Genomic DNA, 24,378 nt, shown 5'->3' on the forward strand with positions numbered 1-24,378 from the left:
CGGCCCGGGCGTTTCCTCCCGCAGCGCCTGGGGGAAGCCCGGGACGGGGCCGCGGCAGAGCGGAGCCCGAGGGGCCGTGGGCATCTCCCCTCCCGTGGGAGCGTCACCTCGCGGGCGGCCGGGGGCAGGACCCAGCTCGGCCCTGAGCTCGGGGCCCTGCTCCGGAGGCGCCGGTACCGGAGACGGGCACCGGGACGTGTAGGAAAGAGAGTGGGGAAGCGGAGACCCCAGCCCGGGGGGCCGGGGGGGGCACCGCGCCCCCGCAGCCCTGTTCCGGAAAGGGACGGTGCGCCCCGGGCTGCCCTGCCCCGCGGTGCGGCCGGGGACGGCCGCCTGCAAGACTTCCCCCAGGTCCCACGTGAACCGGGGGGTTGTGCCAGCCCACCCCGGTGTCCCCGCGGTGCCCGTGGTCTGGGACTCCTCTTAGGGATGCATCCTTGGGAGGGAGGAGCCTTGCCCGGCTCACGGAGAGCACGGCTGGGGGGCAAGCTGGGGAGCCCACCCCGGTAGCAGCACACCCACCACGCCAGCAGGGCTGTGAGCAGCTCCAAGGGCCATGTCAAAATATAACCACAGCCTTGGTGCCCGGGTTTGCAGCCCCACAGCCTGCCTGTTGCACTCTGAGGGCACCAGGCAATGCATTTGCTTCCATTGAGTGCCAGGGCCAGCTCTGCCTCCGGGCCTGCCTGGAAGTGCAGTGATGAAATGACACTGAAGCCATTTGCCTGTTCGTTTTATTGAGCGGGAGCAGGGAGGCTGCTTCCCTGCTCCCCTGGAGATGATGGATCCAGAGGGTTAATGCTGAGCAGGCACGGACAACTGGATGCTTGGGGGGGGGGGGGGGGGGGGCGGGGGGGGAAATGTCATGGCCATAGTGTCCCTCCAACCCCAATGCACCTCGCTGGGACATCCCAGCTCCAGCATTTGCCCTCCTGCCCTGGGCCCAGCAAGCGCTGCCATGGCCTGAGCCTGCTGCAGCCTCCTCTCCCTCCCACGCTGCCCCTTGGCTCCCTGGGGCCAGGGGTTAACACACCCCTGAAGTAGCTGCTCTGAATTTCCGAACCACCTGATTGGATTTCCAAGTCCCATTTCTCTTCTGGGGCCGGGCAAGTATCAATGCCAACCCACAGAGGTCTTTTCCCCTCATGCATCTGGTCCCACCCAGTCCTTCACAATCCTCCTTGAAACAGGAGGATTATGCCTGGCTTTAGACGAGCTGCTGAGGTGGAAGTTTCTGCCACACATACGAGAGGGCCAGAGTATGGAGCTGGGCAGGTGGGCAGCTTACCCCGTGTTTCCCCAGCAATCCCGCTCTCCTCTCCCAGTTCAGCCCGGGGATTCCCCAAAGCACCCGCTGAGCATCCCAGTTGCCACCTCCCAGCCCGGCGCCCCCACTTCTCCGTGGCACTTCCCGCTCCAGCGACGTGCCAGACGCCGCCGGCAGCTCCCCCCGCAGATGCCGAGCAGCGCCCGGCTCCCGCAGCCGGCACAGCCCCGCGGCAGCCAGCCGGGAGCCGAGAGCAGCCCCGGAATTAGCGGGAACTTCTTCAACATCCTGCCGCGCAGCTCAGGCGTTTTAGGAGGGAGCCGCGCCTCCGCAGCGCGCTGGCAGCCGCTCCCTTGTGGAGAGGGGGGGACAAACTCCAGCTCGCTTCCCTCTCCCGTGCTCCCCCGGGAAGCCAGACGGCTCCAGCCTGCACAGGCAGCGCGGCGGGTCCCTGGCCTCGGGGCCGCTCCCCGGACACCGCTGTCCGGAGCGCTGGGAGAGCGCCGTTAGGAGAGGAAAGCGGGGGGGTGTATCTCAGCCTTCTCTTCGCTCCCGAAGCCAGGCAGGCGCCAGGGAATCCACTCCACTCCCCAGGGAATCCGCTCCCCGCCCCGTTTGTTACCGGCTGCCGCTGTTTTAAGGAGCCCGTGCCTTGCACTGAGCCGCTCCCACTCGTGCCGGGCTGGTGCCCCTGGTGCCACACAGCACGAACATTGCTCTGCCTCCTTTTTTTTTTTTTTTCCCCTTAAAGAACACACACAAAACATTTCTAATGAGTTGTCCCCAGTAATTCATTCCAGGGCTGCAGCACTGCTGGGCTACAGGCTGCCTGAGGTCTCAGCCCACCCAGAAAATGGCAGCAGGCAATGGACCCCCATCACCCCTTCTCCCTGTGGCAGGTACCTTTCCAGCGGCAGCTAACTCCCTGGGGCAGGAGTCTCTCCTTTTCACTGCCTCCCTGGCAGCTTTCCACAGCCAGAAACAGTTCTCAGCCTGACGTGCATCACCTGATTTCACTTCTCCCTCCCTGATCCAGTCACTTGCCTTACAGGGGAGGAGCTCAGGCCAGGGCATTAAGAACTACAGCACATCCAAGAAAGGTGGCTCTAAGCAGTGATGGAGAATAATTCATTCATGAAGGAAAGGCCAACGCTGATCAATGAATCAGGATGCTGGAGGCCCAGAGGGAAATTCAGGACAGGGCTTGCCTGCAGCTGAGTTTATAAAGGCAATTGTTCTCAGGCACCCTGCAGAGCTCTGCCAGGTCCCAGAGCCACATGCAGGAGGGGAGCAGGGTCACACTGTGGGAACACAGGCCCTGGTTCTGCACACCAGACACACAGTTGTACACTGAGATGGCTCCAGCAGCCCTCAGGAGAGGCAACTGCTGTGTGTGTCCCCTCAGCTGCAGTAGGTTCCTCCAGCCACCCAGGGCAGGGGCTAGTCGTATGGTGGGACTGAGCTCCCTTTCATTCCTCTCTGAAGGATTTCTCCTCCTCTACCTGAGCCCCTGGGCTGATTGACCTGCTGTGGTGGGGAAGCTGCTTCTAGCCTTTCTTGCTGGGACTGCTGTACAGCTGAAGCAGTTTTGGACCCTTCCAGTCCCCAACTCCTAGGGAAGATCCTGGGATGAACTGCACCCTTCCCCAAGAGCTCCCATGGTCAGGACAGTATCTGTGGTGGCAGAAAAAGTCTTTCCTTCCTCCTAAGTATGGGAGCTACCCAGGCAAGGCAGCTCCAAGGTCTGCATTCTCACCTCAGGTGACTCCACACACAGCAGTAACAGAGAAGAAAGAGCAGAAATAGTGTGGCAAGGACCTGCCCCTCCTCTGCTGCACCCAAGCCACAGCCTCTGGCATGAGGGTGAGCCCAGCCCAAGTGTCTGATGGTGGAGCCCCACTGCTACAGAGATGACAGCCAGACCTCCAGGCTCAGGGAGTGATGCTGGGAAGGGACAGCCGCCTGCCTGGCACCAGGTATCCCCTCCTGCATGTGAACAAAGCAGAGATTCCAGAGCTGCAGCACACCCAGCAGCTAACATGATGACGTTCTCCAACAGAGGCCAGGATACCAAAAACTCTAGGTTGGACACTTTTCAGCTTTTATTTTAAAAAAGTCCAGAATGGATCCAATAACAGTTTTATTCTCAAGGAAATTGTTTTACCATAAGCAGAGAACAGACACAGGATGGAGCAGAAGGCTCAGACAAGCAAAGTATTTTACCTTCCACACAGCCTCTCTTGAAAGGAATAACATTACAGCTATATTTGAAGTAGCCCCTCTCCGTGGGAACAAGGGCACTAGCCTAGCTGCAGATCTGAATGTTCTCTAGCAACGCAACCAGCCTTCTCATGGCTGTTCACAGGCCTTGGTACCTGCTCACCACAGGTGTTATTCTCCCAGTTCCAGCAGGACTTCCACCCCCACCCTTCTGTTCAGCGACAGGGTTTCCAAGCTTTGCTATCGGATTTAGACCGCCACTGAGTCAAGTATGGGAAACGAATGATCAGCGAGTCCCCGGGTGCCTCGGTTGAATACCACAGGGCCAAACACTCAGAACTTGGTCTGGTGTGAATTAACTTTCATCAAGTGACAATTTATCTAGCAGACACATCACTAAGTTTATACATTAAAGAATTTTATATATAGAATACTGCAAAAACACAGTAAGTCTGAATTCTGCCCGTTGCTGCTCAGGAAGGTCCCTTCTCTCCCAAGCGTCAAGACAATCGACTTCTTCATGCTCTGGCCAAAGCAAGACAGAGACTTCTTATTGCTTCTCTTCCTTCTGATCCCCTGCTGGACTTCCAGAACCCTCTCGTTCAGAGGCCATCTGCAAAAAGAGTTGGCTGATCAGTGGTAGTAACAGCAGAACACTTTTCCTCACATTTCCCGCCAGCAAGCTGCTTTGGTTAGTTCTAGACAGAAGAAACCCTTCCCACAGTGAAGGGGCAACTGGCCTCTGCAGAATGAAAGTGTCTTCATCTCTGCACCGCTGCCACTAAGTGGGAGATGATCTTCCTGTTATCTACGCTTTCCTACAGCCATAACAAGCTTACACTGCCGTGCTGAACGCTTCCAGTCTGACAGCAGAACAAGCAGCTTAGCCCCACCAAGGTCACTGGGGCAGAGCGTGCCATGTCTGTGCTGGGGGACTTCCCCAGGCAGGTGACATCCACAGCAGCTACAGCTGGGACAGGCAGGCTTCCTCCAGGACAGAGAACACCCCCACACCCCACCCTCCCGGGGTCTTACTACTGTAGCTTAAGACTGTTGTTACACCATCATCTCTAAAGTCCAGACATTGTGTTGCTTCTTTAGGCACTACACACCTGGGACAAAGCCCTGTCCGTGCTCTTCCTGTTGTGCTCTATGAGCTTCCAGCACTTTTCCATCCAACAGTGTACAGAAACTTAACAGACCACCTTGAGAGGCGGGGTACCTACGGCAGGATGCCCCCCCCAGCCCCCATCCAGAGCCTATGAAAAAGGAACTGACTGCAAACCTACCTTCTTGTATGCCATCTCAAAGAGTTTCAGGGAAGCTTGCTGCAGGCTGGTTGCTGCCTGCCTGATGTTTTCTCCTGTTTCAGTATCTTTACGAGCCAGAAGTTCTCTCATTTTAGCGATTTCTTCCTTCAATTTGTTGCACTGCAAATAAGTCACAAAGAAACATGATGAGATCACAGCGCATCTCATTCCTGTCCCTTCACCCACAGCAAAAGTACTGGGTTTGGGGTTTATTTTTTTGCCAGAAGCCACAAAGTTAGGTCTCACACAGAGCCATACAGTCTGCAGGGACCATGACTGTGCTCAGATCCCAACGGGCACCTGTCCACGTCACTAAACGTGCCACAGTTGGCATTAATCGCTCCCCTTGTTTGCGGCCTCAGCGGAGGCGCCAAGGACAGAAAGCCCTGCTGAGACTGAAGAGCCCGCCAAGGATGAGCGTGGCTCTCCTTGGCACACCTCACATGGAGTCAGGGACCCCAGCAGCCAGGGGAAAGGGAAGGGGAAAAAAAAAAAAGGAAAAGCTGGTTTTCATCTATATTTAAGGCGCTGTCAGAAAGCCAATGAGAAAGGCTGTTCATCACCCTGTTTAATCCCTTGCTGCACGTGGGAGAAGGAGCAGAGGCAAACCAAAGCAATACGGTCTCAGCCCAGCCCCTGTAGCCATCTGTCAAAGCCTCCCCGCAGTCTGGCATTTCTCCCTCAGCCTGGCAGGCTGCTGGAGAGTCAGGCCTGGAGAAGCGGGGTTACCGGGGGACAGCTGTGCCGGCAGCGCTCGCAGGCAGAGCGCGGGCACAGTTCTCATGCAGACCCACAGCAAGGGGAACGCGACCGACTCCACCTGTGCTGTGCCACCATCTCCCCCCCAGACCATGCAGGTCTTGCTTCTAAGCACTGCTGCCTGCTTTCCCTTGGTGTTCCCCAAAAGCCATCACAGGGAAGAGCAGCTCTTGCAGGGAACAAGGATATGGGGTCTGTGCTCCTGAGAGAGAGAAAACCCCAGTGGTCCTAACCGCAGAGTCAGGCTGTATCCACCCTAGAGGAGCTGGGCTGAGAGTCAGTACTTAAGCTGATCAGGGGCTATTTACTAATGAGTTACAGCCTGGTTCCCTCGAGCAAGGGCCTCAGAGGCCCTGCCAGCCCTTTCATTCTGAGTATTCTTAGCACATGGATCGCACAATCTGTTTTAAACCTGGCTTTTGGAACTCATGATGCAGAAGTTCAACACTCACTTAAGAGTGGTAGAAAGAAGCATTGTTTTGATACTAAGTATCCACTTCACTCCAAAGACACAAGGAAAACTGGAGCTACATAGATACAGTATCTCCCATGGCACTAGGTTTGCCCTACTGAGGCTGCCAGCCTGCAGAGCAGCTTTGCCTCTGCACCCCTGCTCCTACACTGGGAGGTCCCGCTCCCCAGCTCCAGCTTGCAAGGAAACCCCCCCTCACACAGGTCACAGCACAGTTCTTATGTCAGCACAGGGCCAAGTCGAGGACATAATCAATGCAGAAGCCTTTCATTAACAGCTTCCCAGGCTCTTGGATCCTCTGTGAGGCTGAACTTGCACTCTGAAATAGGATTTTCACTATTATCCAAACCACGTTCGTTCAAGTACATCCTTACATCCTCCATCCCACTCACCCAACTCATCACAGAATCCTTAAGGCCTCCAAGATCACCCAATCCAACCACCCCCATACCAGCTGTATTACTAACCCCTGTCCATGAGTACCTCATCCAACCTCTCCTTGAACACCCAGAGGGACACTGACTCCACCTCCCTGGGCAACCTGTTCCCAGCATGAAACCAGAGGATGAAACACCCCAGCTGTGAGCGAGGTGAGAATCCGAGCAAAGACACAGTCAGGAACCTCCTTACCTCCCTCCCTGCTAGGGGATCAGAAGGTACCCACCTCGTCCGCTGGCAGCTGATCCTTGAACTCCTCCATCTTGGACTCGGTATCGTGGATGATGCCTTCGGCCATGTTCACGGCTTCCACGCGTTCCTGCGCGAGAGAGCGCGTAAGTGCCTACTGCATACAGCACCAGGCATGGCTGCCTGTGTGCGAACTAGCAGGTGACATTTCTGCCCCCAAGCTGCCAAATCCCATTCTAGCTCCCACCCAGGGTCCTCTTAAATGCCAAGGCAGGCAGAAGAAATGCAAGTAAACCATTTCTGGATGTGCTCCAGCAGCAGAGAGCCCCAAGGGCAGCCGATGAGGGCAGTCCTCACACCTTCACCCTTTCCAAATCCTACTTCCCTGGAAGTGGAAGCAACTCATCCAGCGCTGCTGGATAGCAGCTCCTAACATCACTGCCACAGAGAGAGCGCCCACAGGGCACAGGGCAAACTCTAAGTACAGAGGAGCAGTGGTCCTGTTGAGTCCCAATTCAGCCCCACTGCCAACATGAACCATTTCACTCGGAACCATCTGTGGGACACCCAGCCCTCTCCATCTGGAAGAGTCTACCTATACATGGGCACAGTGATATTCCCAGGTTAACCACTTTCAGAGGAAAGCTGATGAAAAATACTTTAGTTTCTACACTGTCTCTCCACTCTGTGGGATGTTGAAGCTTCCAGCAGGACGCTGAGCCCAGCAGAGCAGTAACACTGGTTATGCATTCAGGGTACTTTTACAGCAGTAAAACCACAACCAGAAAGTTGTAACAGGGGAATTTTGACAATTACAGTTATGCAGGTGAGGCAAAGAGAGAAGTGTTAGCTAAAGCACCCTAACCACCTTCAGCTGACAGGTCACTGGACAGAGACAAGTTGACTTCACCACTACAACAGGGAGGAACTTATCGACTTAAGATACAAAGTAAAGCAACAGGAAGAAGTTGCCAGTGGAGCCTCTTCAAGCACTCAGCCACCACCCACACTTCACAGCAATGATACGGTTATTTAAACAGCAGGACTTTCAGACCAAGGTCTTAAAACATTCTCCATCTCAGCTACGAATGCTAATGAGCTCATGTTTTGTGGTGTTAGAGCTTTTGTGGCAAGGCAGTGCTGCTTCATGTGAATTTTATTCCACACATTGTCTCCTTTAGTCCTCTTCTGATCCCTTCACTACTGAGGGCGAGATTTACAGCGCTGCCCGAACACCCGAGACAGGTCTCTACAGACCAGCAGAGCAGGCCTGTGCTGTGTCTGCTTAACAATCAATGCATTATATCTAGTAGCATAAGTCATTAGTACTACCCTCATTAAACCAAATTAGTTCCAACCATTAGTCCTACGAATATCACAGATTCAGTCACTCAACCATAGCAAGTGTCAGTCTTTCCTTGACTAAGTCAGAGAGGCTTTCACACATCTCCTGCCAGCTTCACCTGCGCTGAGGGCCAACGCTGCTCTCAGACAACTGTTGCATTCAAGGTGCCACAGGGAGATGTTTTTTAAGCACCGTGGAAAGCAGCTTCCCATTTATCAAGGAAGAAGCTGATGTGCAGCTTTGCTTGGCAGGTTCTGTAATTTAAGCTTTAAACTAAACTCAGAGAAAGAGCTTTAAGCATCCCTATACCAGAACATCGCTGAAAACCCAGCTGGAGGAGGCCAGCTCAAAGTAACAGCCAAGGTAGCAGGCAGGGAGGGGGACAGTGAGGAGCACTGATAACAAGAAGCACAACTGGAGCTGCAAAGCTGTTTACTCATGAATAACAGACCGGTGACTTTGCTTACTGCTGCCTCCATGTCCCAGTAATTCTGCAGGGAGCAATGGAAATGCTATTTACCCAACCTAAACCCAAGATCCAAATGCCTCTGCATTCAGCTTCTTGCAACCCTGGAGTGTAAACTGAATGTAGGAGGAAGCAAGGAGGTATCTGGGTAACCACACAAGCAAACAGCTCAAGACTACACAGACCAGAACCTACAGCTCCTTCAAGGTGGGCACAGTTAATAGCACAGAAGAGCAGCAGTGGGCAGGGACACTACACGCTGGTAGATGTCATAACAACCACGTTACCTTCCTCCGCCTGTCTTCCTCCGCGTACTTCTCTGCATTCTTCACCATGTTCTCAATTTCATCTTTGCTAAGGCCACCAGACGACTGGATAACAACTGCAGTAGAGAGTAAGCATTAATGAAGACGTGCTCTCATCTCCGAGGAAAGGAGAGTTGCTTCCCAAGCCCTCTCCATGGCAGCAGCCTTGCTCAGGGACTCTGCGGCTGCGAAGACCCCGTGGGCAGTACAAGGACAGTTAGTTTTTGAAGAAGCAGTGATGCTGCTGGCCAGATAAAAGCCCAACCAACATCCAAGATCTATGAACTATCCAGCTCTGCAATACTTCCTATCCACTGGTCTGCAAGTCACCCTGGCCCTTCTCCTGGGAAGTGCATGTGCACACAACGCCCCAAACCAAAGGGGCACCTAGCAGGTTAAAACCACAAAACTAAAAAAGCAAACCTACCAACACACCAACCAACCAACAATATCCAAACAGGATGAATTGTTTTACCAGGGCACAGCAATTCCTTTCACTGTTGGAAGGCAGCCCAGGCTGGCAGCAGGATAAGACATTCCCCACCTTGGTAAGCGAACATAGTGTGGTTCTATAGAGAGGCCCTTAAGAGTCCTCCCCTTTTACCTCCATTAATGGCACAAAGTATAGTCTAGATTTAAGCTCATTTCCACAGTAAAGCTGAATTCCATTGCTAGAGAGAGGACCAGCACCCAGGGTATCACCAAGTCCAAAAACTTGGTAACTAAGAGCCTCAGTAGAAGTTTTTTTCTTAGTATGTGTCAGTTGTGCAAAACCCCGAATAAAACCACCTCTCCTTTTGGATGCAGATGTGGGATAGGCAGACAGACAGTTCAGCTTTACAATCAGGACCATGTTTGTGAACAGATGGGGGCAGCTAAAAGCATTCTGGTTGCCTATTACCAGGAGATGGCTGTTCAGAGACAGGAGGCTCTCAGCAGGGAAAAAACACATGGAAAAGCAGCAAGGAAATCAAAGTAACAACCGGTGTGGTTTTGTATCAAATCTCTGCCAAGAGCCAAGCAGCGTGATAAGAGTGTAGACCTTCAAGTTGCCAACAGCACTTTTTGTAACCAGAGCACGCATTTGATTGCTCAAGTGGTTGCCTCCAAGAAACAACCGAAGGGCAGTGTGGAGGCTTCCCAGTTAGAGGCACAAACGAGATCTATTTTGTGTCAGGGGAATCTACAAATGCTTTAAATTAATTTTCTGAGCCCACAACAGAGCTTTAGAAAATGTCAAGCCCGTAGTTAATTACCCCAGAACACCAGGCCTAATGTTTTGCTGTGCTGCAGAGCAGAATATACTGCAGCCCCAAGTCCCCAAGCCTCCTGCCATTTAGAGACGTTTCCAGCCTAAATGGGTGAAAATTAACAAGGTGGTTATGCAAAACACCCACTGCTTCAAAATACTTGAAATTCAAGGCCTTTGTAATGGAGTAATTAGAAACAAACCAGGGGCTCGGCACAGGGCTGATCTGTTCAGCTGTACTTGACACGACCTGGATTCAAGAGAAGACTTCCCAATGGGATTTCTCCCTTAAAAGCTGGCACCTTCAGGCAGGCAGCCTCACACAGATGACAATCCCTTCGCGCATTAGCAGGGACTCCCAAAGGAACAGCGTGCCCAAGGGCACGGCTCAAGAGCAACTCCTGCAAGGTGCTGGGTTCCCAAACCCTAATTTCTGTCCCTCCAGGGTGACATAGGGCAGAATGTCACTGCCCTGAGCTCCTCAGTGACACAGGACACCCCTGTAAGCAGCAGCACAGCTCCACAGCCCTGTGAGCCCTCAGCTAGCCACCCTGTACACCCACACCTCCCTGGTGACAGAGGCACAGCCCAGACACACAGGGAACCCCAGGAAACAGCTGCACTCTGCTGAAGCATTGCTACAGAGATCACAGCAGACCATGAGGCCAGGACAGGACTGTCCATCAGTGTGAAACTACTTGGAATGTGGTAAAACCCTGCCAGTGTGCACTTCCTTGACCTTGGTATCACTAGGTGCTTCATCCCTGCCTGAAGTGCAAGGAGACAACCTCTGGAGTCACCCAGTGCCACCCTCAGTGCCCATGGTGCTGTGGCCCCCTCAGCCCCAGGCAGTGTCCTGCAGCACTTACTCTGCTGTTCGCGCCCGGTGCCTTTATCCTTGGCTGACACGTGAACGATCCCGTTGGCATCAATGTCAAAGGTGACCTCGATCTGGGGCACTCCGCGCGGCGCCGGAGGAATCCCAACCTGAGAATGAGAAGAGCTTGGCCATTAGCTCCCACTGGAGGTGAGCTCAGGGTATGCTGAGCTGTCTGGTGCATTATCTCTGTGATCTGTCAGCTGAATCAACTATTAACTGACCCTCAGAGTCCTCTAAATGCCTGTTGGCACCATGTGGTGAAACAGCAGTATCTTGATATGGATTTTTACCCAGAGCAAGTCCACAGAAACTACAGGAGGTAGCTTCCAAGTTTGGTTTGGAGATGACAACAGTTTTGCTTTACTGCTGTACAAGCCACTCTTCCCCTCAGGGCACAGCAGGATGTTCAATTTCCTCAGTTCTAGATGTTACTGGACTTTACTGACTACCTCTGAGGCTACCATATTAAAGGAGTGACAGGCAGCACAGCTCCAAGAGTACAAGAGAAAGGCAAAGCCCTCCCTTTCTGGATGGCTCTTCCCAAACACAGGTTTGGGCAAAGTTGTAACTGCCAAATTTTGCCAGCCCAATTCCACATGCGGAGCTAGGTGGTGCCCACACATGCCTGGGGCACATCTGTTCTCCAGCACACTGGGCAGCTCCACAGGCTTGCACAGAAAAGCAGTACTGGAGTTCCCCTATGGACTGGAGCACCTCTCCTATGAAGGCAGGCTGATTGTTGGACTGCTTCAGCCTGGCGGAGAGAAGGCTCCGGGGAGACCTTATAGCACCTTCCAGTACCTGAAGGGGCTACAAGCAAGCCAGGGAGGGCCTGTTTAGAAGGGCCTGGAGTGATAGGACAAGGGGGAACGGGTTTAAATTGGAAGGGGGGAGATTTAGATTGGGTATTAGGAAGAAATTCTTCCCTCTGAGGTTGGTGAGGCCCTGGCACAGGCTGGCCCAGGTAAGTGGTGGCTGCCCCCTCCCTGGAGATGTTCAAGGCCAGGTTGGATAGGGCCTTGAGCAGCCTGCTCTGGTGAGAGGTATCCCTACCCATGGCAGGGGGTTGGGACTTGATGATCTTTTAGGTCCCTTCCAGCCCAAACCATTCTGTGACTCTGTGGATGCAGGTCAATGGGAATCCTGCTCCATGTCTTGTCCTTGCACCACCAGAGGAAAAGCTCACATGAGGCTCTTTGTGCCCAGCAGCGGAGGGGGAGCTTCTAGGTGATCAAGCCCTAAAGCTACAGTAACCCCTGTGCCAGTTAGGAACTCTGAGCTCATCTTAAACATGAGCTGCTCCCCTTGCCACTGTCCCAGAATCAGGCTGTGCCCTCAGACCGCTATTTCACTACAAACAGGATCAGATGTCTTCTGTAAGGCCACCCCACACTGCCTTCAGGGGTCAGCTGAAATGGAGAAGGCTTCCAGCTCCTCAAAGAAGGTCAAGTGGAAGGTCATGAATACCAAGTAGCCAACGTACCAAGGTGAACTGGCCAAGAAGTTTGTTGTCACTAGCCATCTCTCTCTCCCCCTGGCACACTTTAATCTCCACTTGAGTTTGCCCATCAGCAGCTGTGGAAAACACCTGCGGAAAGGGAACAGAAAGTTACAGTGTGGCAAGTAAACTGCAACACATGAGGGGATACCCTCACGCACTGCTCCAAAACAAGGAAAGAATACCCAGAAGCTACTTCTTAGGGAGAATCATTGCTTGTTCCTCTCACAGAACACCAGGGCACCAAGGCTAGCACTGACCGGCAGCACCGTGCCATCAGCAGGCTCCCTTATCAGAACATTTCCTCCTGAGGCAGCAGGCTCCTGCCCCCACCCCACACCCCAGAGAACAGACCTTATCAGTGAGAGCACACACTAGCAGACCCAGACAAGGCAAAGTAAGAGAAAGGGTCACACCCAGGTCTACTTACAACACAAGAAGCAAAATAAACCCTTCCAAGGTAAGCCACCCAGGAAAGGTGGTCTCAGTCAGGTGTGGTGCTCAGTTACAGAAAGTCTCCACACGATTCTTCTTCAGAATGATGTGTTGAGAATTACATCATGGCACGCACACCGCAACCACGTCCAGGCCAAACACACCCTGGGGTGCCTTGGCACACATTAATCCAACTTACCTCCCCTCTCAGGCACACCAACAATCAGAGATGCTTACTGTACCTTTTGATGACTCATTAAACATGAATTCTGTGATGCTTCTCCTTGCCAGGTAAGCAAGAGACAAGACTATCTACCAGCATGCACTGGGCAGCCTTCACTGGGTGTTTCAACACCATGACCAAAGACCCACCCATCTAGAGTCAATTTGTACCTGGCTTTTCTTAGTTGGTATGGTAGTATTCCTGTTGATGAGCTTTGTGAAGACACCTCCAAGAGTCTCAATCCCCAGGGAGAGGGGAGTTACATCCAGCAGCAGCACATCAGTAACGTCACCAGCTAACACGCCACCTTGAATGGCTGCACCAATAGCGACGGCTTCATCTGGATTAACTGCTTTGCTAGGAGCACGGCCAAACAATTCCTGTACAGTCTGCTGCACCTGAATGGAGAGAAAAACACAGCTTGGATGCAGAGCCAACCTTTACTGCCCAGGGCTGTGGCCACAAGACTGTCCCAGCCTCAGCTGAAGGTGTGTAGCTATAGGTTCTTGCTGCCGTGTACTTGCATTTGTGGCATGACACAAATATTAACCTTCAGGTTTGTGCCTGCTCCCTGATTCCATCTTCTATGCACCCTTTTAAACACACTCCTTTCAGTCTAGCCAACCCCTTCTCTGAAGGCTTCCTTACAATTAAGTTTTCCACCTGCAAGTCAGCCTATACCAGTCCTTCCACACAGTCCAGCTGTGCTCAGAAGAGATCACTCCATGCTTATCAAGCAGGAGTCAAGGACCACTCCCCAGGACCTTGTGCAAGCCCGCACAGGGCAGAGCGCAGCTGCCAAGGACAGGAGAGCTGCGGAGGCAGCAGGCTGCAGCAAAGGTAGAAAGAGGCCAGAGAAGGACAGTTCCACTTGTCTGTGTGCAACAAAGGGGGGCGAAAAATTGTACAAAGGCCAGTATCTTCAAACTAGTTAGGGCCATTTCACCAGGGAAGCAGATTTGCCAAGTCAGCAGTCTGAGCTGCATGACCAGCTTTCCACTGCTCTGCCCTTTGAGAAGTGCATTCACCATTGCAACACATCGATTGCTGAAGCATCCAGACAGGAATGCAGTAAGGTGTCTGCATCAGAGCACAGCTCAGTGGTCCTCTCCCCAGCCTTACAAGAGTATAGGACTGTTCCCACTTGCAGCCTCCCTCCTTGCTGAGGACACCTGGGAGGCAGCAGCACAGGTGCCTGGAAAACCAGTGTAAGCAAACGTCCAGCTTCCCTGCACTTATGCCAAGAGACATCTGCTGCGAGTGTTCGTTACAGGGAAGACACTTTATGTACAAGCCTATAATTAAGTGCAAGTCTTTCCCTCTGGAGGCATATTTTACAGCACAAAAGAAACATGACTTCTAACCACCCACTGTACGTTTCCTGGAGCACTGCCCACGTGAGCGCTCCGAAAGTGGCACGTTCCCTCCTAGCAGGGTGACACCAACACAGCTACACACACACAGGGCTCAGCACTATGTGTGACATACAGGCAGGGGTCTTGGAGCCAGAGCTGCTGCTATAGGCACTCAGGAAAGCATGATGTAAGCTCAGAGCCAGAGCTGCTGGGGGTTATAAATAGGGCATAAAATGTAAAAAGAATAATTAAAAAATAAAATCAGTATTGCTCCCCCCCCCCAGAGTATACAATGTTTCATGAAGGGCTTCCCTACTCCAGAAGTGTTTTTTCATCACTTAATATGTAGCTAACCACACCATTTTTCCTTTATCCAGATGGAGCAGCAGGAATTTTGGGAAGGTATAGCACAGTTACTTCACTTGAGCTTTGGCCAGAGCAGCAGCTTCTGTTTATCTCATTGCTCTGGTTCTGCTGCCTGGGTGACCTTCTGCACACACTACTATCACCTTCAACCACCGGGCTCATTTGGCACTTGGGGAAAAAAAAAAACCCACCACTAAACTGCAAATCAATCCCAAGCAGAACCACGTACACACCTACCGCCCTCAAAAGGACCTCCAAATTGCAAATCCCAACAGCAAACAAGTAGTCCGAGCCTGACCGATCCCTATGGAATGAGATGCAGATGATCTCTGTAAAAGGACAAGCTGTACCCTTGAAGGGAGCCCCACACGCACGTGTTCAGCTCTGACTCGAGGGAGCTAAGCAGCGATCTGCATTCCTATGAACACGAGCTGTAAATCACCAGCAGACAGTGCTTTATCTGCAAGACTCTGCATGTAGCAGAGCCAGCTTGAGTTATACAAGGGCCAGGTATTAGGTAACGAGTGTTTGGAACAGCCTGACAACACCCAGCCTCTCACAGGTAGCCAAACGCACCCAACCAGTGAGTAACAGCCATTCTGCCATTGTGCAGCTTCATCACAGCTAGCTATAAAGTGCTCACACAGGGGAAGAAATCCACTGAAAGGCCATAGTTACCCACAGGTTCTCATCACTGAAGCACACCTCAGTCACACACTGAGGCCCACTGCAAGAGAAGACGCCCTGTCTGTGCAGACAACACTGCTTATGCTCAGTCTGCATCAGAACATCGGTTCAAACCTGAACCCACCCTGCACATCCCACTTGCCTTTGTGGAGTGCAGCTCAGCTACACCCCCCACATCCGAGCTGAGCTAATTCAACAGCATGATAGTTGCATGTTTTCATGCAACTATTTACATGTCTGCTCTGCTCCTGGGGGCCTTCAGCTGCTGGAGCTCTGCAGTTACCAGACTCCCAACTTTTCTGTTCCAGATCATCCTTAACAGCGAGCGCTGGCCAGCTGTGCCACCTCTGACCCTGACAGAGGTTCTCTCATACCTTTGGCATCCTGGTCATGCCACCGACGAGGATGACTTCGCCGATGTCGCTCTTGCTGACTTCAGCATCCTGCATGGCTTTCTGGCACGGCGCTACCGTCCTTTTGATCAGGTCAGCTACAATGCCCTCAAACTGCGAGCGAGTCAGCTTCATGTTCAAGTGCTTTGGTCCAGAAGCATCCATGGTAAGGTAGGGCAAGTTAATGTCAGTCTGCAGCACAGAAGCAAATTTGGAGTGAAAAAAAATCAGAAGTGGAAAATAAGTCAGCTACATACAGGTTTTAGATCAGCTACATACAGGTTTTAGATGAAGTTACAGGTTCTGTTCTTCCTGTACTAAAACATCTATGTGACAGTTCCACAGCCAAGTGGCAGGGGGCATATACACTCTTATGTTTGACATTTCAGACAGGAAAATGATGTTCTTACACATCTCATGGTTACAACCATTACATTACAGTTTTAATACTGCATTATTCTGAAGTCTTCTATTGTTAAGAACAGCAGTTTCATTTCTATCCCAGCCAGGAGGCAAGGGCTGATATATTACAAGTGACACCGTTTTCCCCTTCCTTTGGCACAGTGCAGAAGCAAGCCCATCTTCAGAGTTTGGAAAGATTGTGCTAATTAACATTTCACACAAGGCAGGCTACTTGAAGGAAATAACTCATGGCTGCTCTAAACTCAAACAGCTCACATCCCACAGCCAGCCCACTGCTGTTTAACACAAAGTCGATCAGTGCCAGGGCCCATAATCCCCACTTTTCATAGCTGCTTGGGAGTGACTTCACAAATTCACATGTTGGATTTTTAAAGCAATCTTATACTGAAACCAGCTTGCTCAAGTGCTGAGTCATGCTGACATCAAAAGATCCTACAAATCAAAGCCATTAAAAACATGGAGGCTTTAAGCTCTAGAGATTAAGTTTACACAAGAACTAAACCCATGGTACTGACCAGAGGTGTGTACTTGCTTTATAAATGGCACAGGCAAAGTATTAGGGGAAAATAGGGCCAAAAGCAACTTGGTTTCCCTACACTGCTAAAGAGTTAAGGAATTCAGTTTTGCCTGGTATGAACAGAGTGTATTTGCCAACTCTTGAGCCAGAAAACAGAGCCTGCTATGTCTCTGGCAGAACTGTGCATCCATTGTGACCGGCCTCAACTCCTTGCTACGAGCTCCCCGCTGGCCAACAAAAAGACCACCATCAAAAAAAAAAGTTTATTCAGAACCTAGAAACTGGCAGAGTCCCCATTTCAATTACTATATAATTGACCTTAATTTCACTTAGGCAAGACTATTACACCCCCGACTTGCTGCTTCTCCAGCTCCTTATTCAGTGGTGAATAAAGGACATGTTTGAATGCATTAGTATACAAAGCAGGTGGGAAAAAACTAAGAGGGGAGGTATATGTTGCTCATTGTCTAGACAAGTCTTCTACAAGCAAATAAGTAAAGATTCTTTACAGAAATTGTTTCTTGTGATTACACAAATTAGCTGTTTCAGTGGAACAAGTAGCACCACGGTTTTGGAACTGCTTGCACAAAGCTGCAAGTGCTTCCAGTAACCCAGCAGTACTAGCTGCAGCTGGATTCCTTGATGCCCATCATACTTCTGAAATACATAATAAGGTGGGAACAAGGTCACAGTCCCCACAGGATGAAGAAATACAGTGCCAGAGGAAAGGCAAAACAGAGCACCCACTAACATTCCTGGCTTCCGACAACTAATTGTGCTCCTGAACAGCCTTCCCTGCTAAAGAACCTTCTGTTAAAGTGATGTCATTTGATTAACAGAGGCTTGTTCTGCCACCACAAGAAAAAAAAAATGCAGTGACTTCAAAGAGCTTTGTAAACAAAAATAATGGAAAACTCATTTAATGGACTGCTCTGAACCCAGCCACATACCTGCACGGATGATGAAAGCTCACACTTTGCTTTCTCTGACGCTTCTCTCACCCTCTGAAGAGCCATGTTGTCTTTAGTCAGGTCAACACCCATCTAAGCAACAAACAGTACAGGTTAACAGACTCGCAGCTTTTGCACAGAGGTCATGGAGAGCTTCCCTTCATCACCGTCCACCCTCCTGAGACATGCACTGCTGATATCTCTCACTTGTGGCTAGTGTATTGAGCATTTCAAAAACACTTGCTAGTCCTCTCTGCTCCAGAAGTGATTATACAGCAAGATAAAGCTCGGAAAAGCTGCTGCATCGCAGAACATAAAGGCATAAACAGAACAACAGGGGACGTAGAATTACACTGTCCTACCACCAACCCAGTATTGCATGGGACAGTCCCATACATAGGGGAATAAAGGCAGAAGTCCTGCTATTCTAGGTCTTCTAGGAGAAGAATGTTCCAGGCTAGCAGGTGTCTAATACTCCTAAATTTCAACTCTGCCATTGATTACAAAACAAATCCTAATACTTTAAGAAAATACCTTCTGTAGAAAATGGTGAGGTTGAAAAAAACAGCATAACACAAGGCTGAATTCTGATGAGACATCTTACCTCCCTCTTGAACTCTTTAACAATATGCTGTAGCAAAGCCTGGTCGAAATCTTCTCCACCTAAGAAAGTGTCACCGTTGGTGGACTTCACCTCAAAGACTCCCTTCTGGATTTCCAAAATGGAAATATCAAAAGTGCCACCACCCAAATCATAGACCGCGATCCTGCAAGAGGAGAGACAAGAGGCATTACTTCCTAGGCAAAGCTGTGTGGCTCAAGAAATAACTCGCTCCCCCCTCAGGAGGTAAGAGTGCAGAATTCACCTCGCTGCCCATGAAAGTCAACAGCCTCTCCAAAGGCAGCAGTAAACAATCACAAAGCACATGCATTCTCTGAGCACCCTGAGTCCCTGTGGAAGTCTTCTCTGAAAGATGTGCTGCACAATGCTTAACCTTGCCCGTCACTTCAGCGAGGACACTTCCTCCTCCTTCATAAAAAACCACACTCACATCCAATGACAAGGGCAGGGACACCAGAACCTCTACGAATTGTGTTTTTCAAACTGCAAGGCTTTCACAGCATTATAATCCAAACAAGAGGTACAGAATCTGTAACAAAACCCCTGCATTTATATAACCACCCCCGACAGTGACAGAAGGCTGAATGCAGTCAGGAAAGAAGACACAAGCTGCAGCATCAAACTTCAGCACACACTGTATGACACACTGCAGCACCACTGGTGACAGCCTCTCACCCAGATGTCCTTAGCCACATGTACCAATAGCCAAGCTAATTGAGTTGACACTGAGCTTTGATAATTAAGTTGTAGCTGCAAGTTATGAACTTGCTTTCTTTAAGATGTTTGACTGGCATAAAACAAGAGATGACATTACACAGCACTTACAGCTCAGTCCACTTTGGCAGTCTAACCCAATGACTTCAAAAGAGAAAGCAGTAGAGGCATTTACAAGGCAAATTACAGTGTGCTTATTAAAGAGAGAGTAGGCGTTATCAACAGGCACTTACACTTTGTCTTCAGACTTGTCCAGACCATAGGCAAGTGCAGCTGCTGTTGGTTCATTAATCACCCTCAAAACATTCAAGCCAGCGATCTGCCCAGCATCTTTTGTAGCCTGAGGAAAAAAAAGAGAAGTATGCTGACTACCCAGAGGAACCAAATGCAGTCTGAAAGCCCGAAAAATCTCAAGGCCTGGCAAATACCTGTCTTTGAGAATCATTGAAGTAAGCAGGGACTGTGATCACTGCGTTCTTTGCTGAATGTCCCAGGTAATTTTCTGGAGGGAAAAGGAGACACAACAGAAAGTTATCTTTGTAAGGTAAGAATACCACCAAGTTATTACATAGCTTTGAGGTCATTTTCTTGACCTTAGAATGGAAGACAGGTTTGCTGCCCAAGGATGTGCAGCTTTCTGAAGAGGCAGAAGGAGCTGTGCTGAAATAGAGTCCTTCCATGTCACATGCAATAGCCCATAAATTTCTGACAGAACAGCAAAGAAACTCTGCAGCTCAGGCACTGACTGGATGCCACTAGCGACTGAGAACTCATCCAAGAGCTTCACTTGTCTTTTTAGAGTGTAAGACTGTTTCAATTTCCTTGGAGCATTCAATGTGTGATGCCCTTTAAACAGGATGAAAATGAGCAAGCTTTAGGAGCCTGCTGTGGGTAACGTTTATATGATCCAAGTAATGTCCACACACTAACTTCACAAGCATTTGAGACAAGTCAGAAAAATACATGTTACACCCTAATTTAAGGTTACTAACTTATCTTAGTAAAAAAAGAGGGAGAAAAAAAGAGAAGTATGTCATCAAATGCAGGTTTTCTTCTAATAAGCAAGAACACTCGTAATGAGGTAAGAATGTGCAGAGAGGATTTCTGCCTATGCATTCGCCCTGCACAGACCTGACACCACGTTATTCCATAGCTGAATCCTTGTAGCATCCAGGCCAACCCCCTACAGACTACACCACCCTCACAGCAAGCAAGATTCATCACATATAAGGTGCTCACATACCACATATGAGTATTTTACTCTTGGGTGGAGCTTTAACAAGTGCCCAGAACCTAACACTGGAAAACAATAATCATCTTTGGATGAAACTTTAGTACTAACTGCAGCAGTGCCCTCCCAACACTTATCACTGGATGCATGCTTACTGAACAAGGCTGCGGTAGGCAGCTACTTACTACTAACTCCATGTAGTATGTTTCCCCAGAAACCACATTGGGAAAAGGAAAATAACACCCCCAACTTCTCCAGGCCAATGAATATTTTCCCCTAGTGATGATTTCAAGTCATCACTGGATAAGCAGCTCTTCATTCAGCTCCAAAATAGGGTCCCTCGAACAATCCCTTTCCTGCTCCGCATCCATCATCTGAGTAGGAACCCAGCCACTCAAACCCGGGCTGCTGCAGGCACAAGGACCACAGCTTCCAAGGAAGAGGAGCTCCCCCTTCTGAGTGAGTGGGGATTCAATTCAAATTGAGACTCAGTTGATGCTGTTTTAATAAGAGCAAGTTTTAGGTAGCACATTAACACCTTGCTAAAGACCTGAGGCTGAGGTGGACACTGATCTTCCTTGAGGCTTCATAACAGCCCATCCCCACACCCTTCCACGATCTGCCCCTCCAAGACTCAGCCACACAAAGATTCCTGTGCCCAGAAAGTACCTTTACAGCTGCAGCACCTCCCTCTGCCACAGCCCAGCTGTTCCCATGCCCAAGGTCACACGTGTGTGCACAGACAGCAAGACCAAACTGTACCAACCTGCAGTTTCCTTCATCTTCATCAGTACAAAGGCACCAATCTGGCTGGGGGAATAGAGCTTCCCGTGGGCCTCTACCCAGGCGTCACCGTTGGAGGCACGGACGATTTTAAATGGAACGTTCTTACTGAAAAACAGGAGAATTCCACACTGAATTCCTGAACAGCACAAAGCCCCTACACTTAGTGCCAGCAGATGAACACATACAAGTCCTAGACAAAGAATTCTGAACTTGCCAACAGCAGCCTCAGATCCAGGAAGCCCTAGAAGTACCAACATATTACTACTGCTTTTAATCAGCTACTTCACTTCATCACAAGTCTCAGGTATGATCATACAGCTGGGATTGTTAAACACCCTGAGAACGAGCAGAGCCTTCACTGGCAGATGCTGGCCATTCTGCACAGCATCTACAAGGCTTTTTCCTTCCTTGAAGGACTTCAGATAATCAGCAACAAAGGGTTGAATTTTATGATCTCGGAAGTCTTTTCCAACCTTAAACATAGCAAAATACAGCTTGCCTTCAGAATATAAGCAATGAAACTTTGAGGCCTGAGGGCACAACTACTTCACTCAAAAGAGGGCTGTATTTTAAAACAGAACATGTCACACTACACAGCACTGTATTGTATGCATTCCTGCTGGTGGCAGGATTGCTTCCCACCCTCGCTTACATATCCTTCTTCACTTCAGAGTCATCGAAGCGCCGCCCGATGAGCCGCTTGGTAGCGTAGAAGGTGTTGTGTGGGTTCGTTACCGCCTGCCGCTTGGCCGGCATTCCAACCAGGCGCTCCCCGTCAGCCGTAAAGGCAACAACCGAAGGTGTTGTCCTGGCTCCTTCCGAGTTCTCTAGCACCTAGGCAGCAAAGCGTAACGAGATGCCATCAACAGCCATTGCCTCTGACACTGCCAACATGGACACTGCTTTGGCAGGGGGGTTGGACCCGCTGACCTCGAGGTCCCTTCCAACCCCTGTGATCCTGCGACATTCACCTTCCAGCAACGTCACTACAAACCAGTACTGGGTTTTTACTTACTTTTGCTTGTTTTCCTTCCATAACCGCCACGCAGGAGTTGGTTGTACCCAAATCAATTCCAATAACAGCACCTTTAATTGCTTCTGAGCTGTAAAGCATATTATGGGAAAGAGAGAGTTACTACTGTAGGAAAATGCCTAGACAGCAAAAGAGACTTCTGTCCTGAAGACAGGACATTCAGAGTTTTTTCACTACATAGGGAAGCAAACACACCTGATCTAAGGTATTTCTTACACAGGAATTTAACCTTCCACCTGTGCATTCAATCAGATCACTTGTAGCTAAACCCTGGCTTGTTTATGTGAGTTGCTCTCTGCCCATGTCAGGTAACACTGTGACACGGGTGACTGCTCGGTTTCTTCAGACTGACCAGAACCCAGCAGCTTTCCCAACACAAACCCACTTCCCACTGTCCTGGTTCTGGTGGGGTAAAACCACAACACCCACTCTGTGTCCTGAACCAGCATCAGCCACAAAGCATATGACTGTGTCCCACAACGAACTGCTACTGCGCTCCCATTACCTCACAGTACGAAAAGCAAGTGATTGAACTGCACAAAAACTGTGTGAAACAAACTTTATCTGCAGTGACAAGGAGCCACATGTAGCTCCTGTTTCACGCCAGCACAAACCAGTTTGTTCCACCCATTTTTCACTTCTGGTCTTTAACCAAACAAATCTCAATGACCCACGTTTTGTGGATGCTGCTGATGGTGAAAAAACAGGGGAAGAACAATTCTTAAAAGTTCCTCTGGAAAAAAACCCACAACAAACACACACCAACAAGTAAAGAGATGAAGGCACAGCCCTAGAAAACCAACACGCATCAACACAACTTCCATCTTGCTGCTTTTGCTCCATTACTCATCTCTGGCTCCAATAATTAGTTCTGGTATCAGGAGGAGAGGAAATATAAATATCAAACAGCCAAACATGAAAAACAAAGGGAATACTCACGCATATTTTCTGCTGGATGCTGCTCTGAGAACATTTTGACTGAGGCCATTCCAGAATGTCTACAAAATACAGACATTTTAATGAAAACATAGTTCTCAACATTAACTGATCCCCCAGGCAAGACTTTTCAAAAGGCACACAACCTCTGAAGCAATGTGTTCCTATTACCACCCTGCACTTTCAAAACTGTAAGCACAAACTAAGGAAGAGTTTGAGAATGATTCTGATTGCTGTGGAAAACCAATTACAACACTTGTTAATCCAGCACAACGCTGCCTTGTTTTACCAGAACTGAGCTACAGCCCACAAACACGCTACCAGGCAAAAGAACACCTCAGTGAATTAACTCTGAACCTTTCAACTTTCAACTAACAGCAGCAGATAAACATTAACCCCGTTTTTTTTAAAGCCCTGTGCAGGGTCAGCACCCAACGACCCACTGCGGCCCCTGAAGAATCAGCAGTGGAGATTTCCGTGGCCACTCCTGAGGGTCTCTTGCAGCGGCTGTAGCTCGGCTCGGGGAAGCGGCAGCCTGGGCAGCTCTGACGGCACTGCCGCTCTTTCCGTTTGGAGAGCGGGGTTTGACGGAAGCACCTTCGGGCGCAACGAGGCGCGAACAACTCGCTGGCTCTCCCAAGCCCCCGGGCCCAGCCGCGCTGCGTGAGCGGATGAGGGGGTGGGAGGGCCCGGTCAGAGCGGGCCAGCGCCACGCCTGGGGCCGAGACCCGCGGGATGGGGCGCCCGAGCCTTTCCCGGCGCGGCTCCCGCTGCCGCTGCCTCACGGGGAATTACACAACCTCACCGTAACCTTCCCCCAAAGCACAGCTGGGCCCGCAGGACGCGCTCCCGGGGCGCTGTCCCCCCCCTCCTCCCCCCTCCCCGCGCCGCCACTCGCGCGTCCCGCCCATCAAACCCCCTCAGCGCCTGAGGCGGCCCGGCGGCCCGGAGCGCGGCCCGGGCCCGGCCCCGCCACCGTCGGTACTCGAACGCTGACAGCCGCCCCCCAGCTCGCTCCTCGCCCCCCTCCCCAACGCAGCCATAGAGCCCCCCCCATCCTCCTCAGGCCTCCCCCAGCCCTTCCCCGGCACATCCCCCCCCCCCCCCCCAAGGCCGCCCCGGGCCCCACAGGCCCCCCAGGCCGCCCCGTACCTGCGCCAGTCCGGGCGGCGCGGGAGCGGGCGCGGCGCGCGGCAGGAGCAGCGGGAGGCGCGCGGCGGTGCGGCTGGCGCTGAGCATGGCGGGACGGCGGCGGACCGGGCCGGCAGAGGAAGGAGGGCACGCACGGGGCCGCGGCTCTTCTGGAAGCC

At 51.0% G+C, this 24,378-nt stretch overlaps 1 protein-coding gene across 1 annotated transcript; it reads right to left on the bottom strand.

The window, feature by feature from the left end:
* Positions 1-3,345: 3,345 nt before the first annotated feature.
* Positions 3,346-24,378, bottom strand: HSPA9 (heat shock protein family A (Hsp70) member 9). Its single transcript, XM_084268942.1, has 17 exons — positions 24,221-24,378; positions 23,072-23,130; positions 22,115-22,202; positions 21,752-21,933; positions 21,080-21,204; positions 19,511-19,584; positions 19,316-19,422; positions 18,351-18,513; positions 17,747-17,839; positions 15,839-16,048; positions 13,227-13,454; positions 12,384-12,488; positions 10,890-11,007; positions 8,754-8,848; positions 6,693-6,785; positions 4,777-4,917; positions 3,346-4,100 (listed from the first exon to the last, which is right to left on the bottom strand). Exons 1-17 carry the CDS (start codon positions 24,305-24,307, stop codon positions 4,038-4,040), a joined length of 2,031 nt encoding a protein of 676 aa, XP_084125068.1. The 5' UTR covers positions 24,308-24,378; the 3' UTR covers positions 3,346-4,037.

The sequence above is a fragment of the Gallinula chloropus genome (genome assembly GCF_964237585.1).
Source record: "Gallinula chloropus genome assembly, chromosome: 10".
NCBI classification, from domain to species: Eukaryota; Metazoa; Chordata; class Aves; order Gruiformes; family Rallidae; genus Gallinula; species Gallinula chloropus.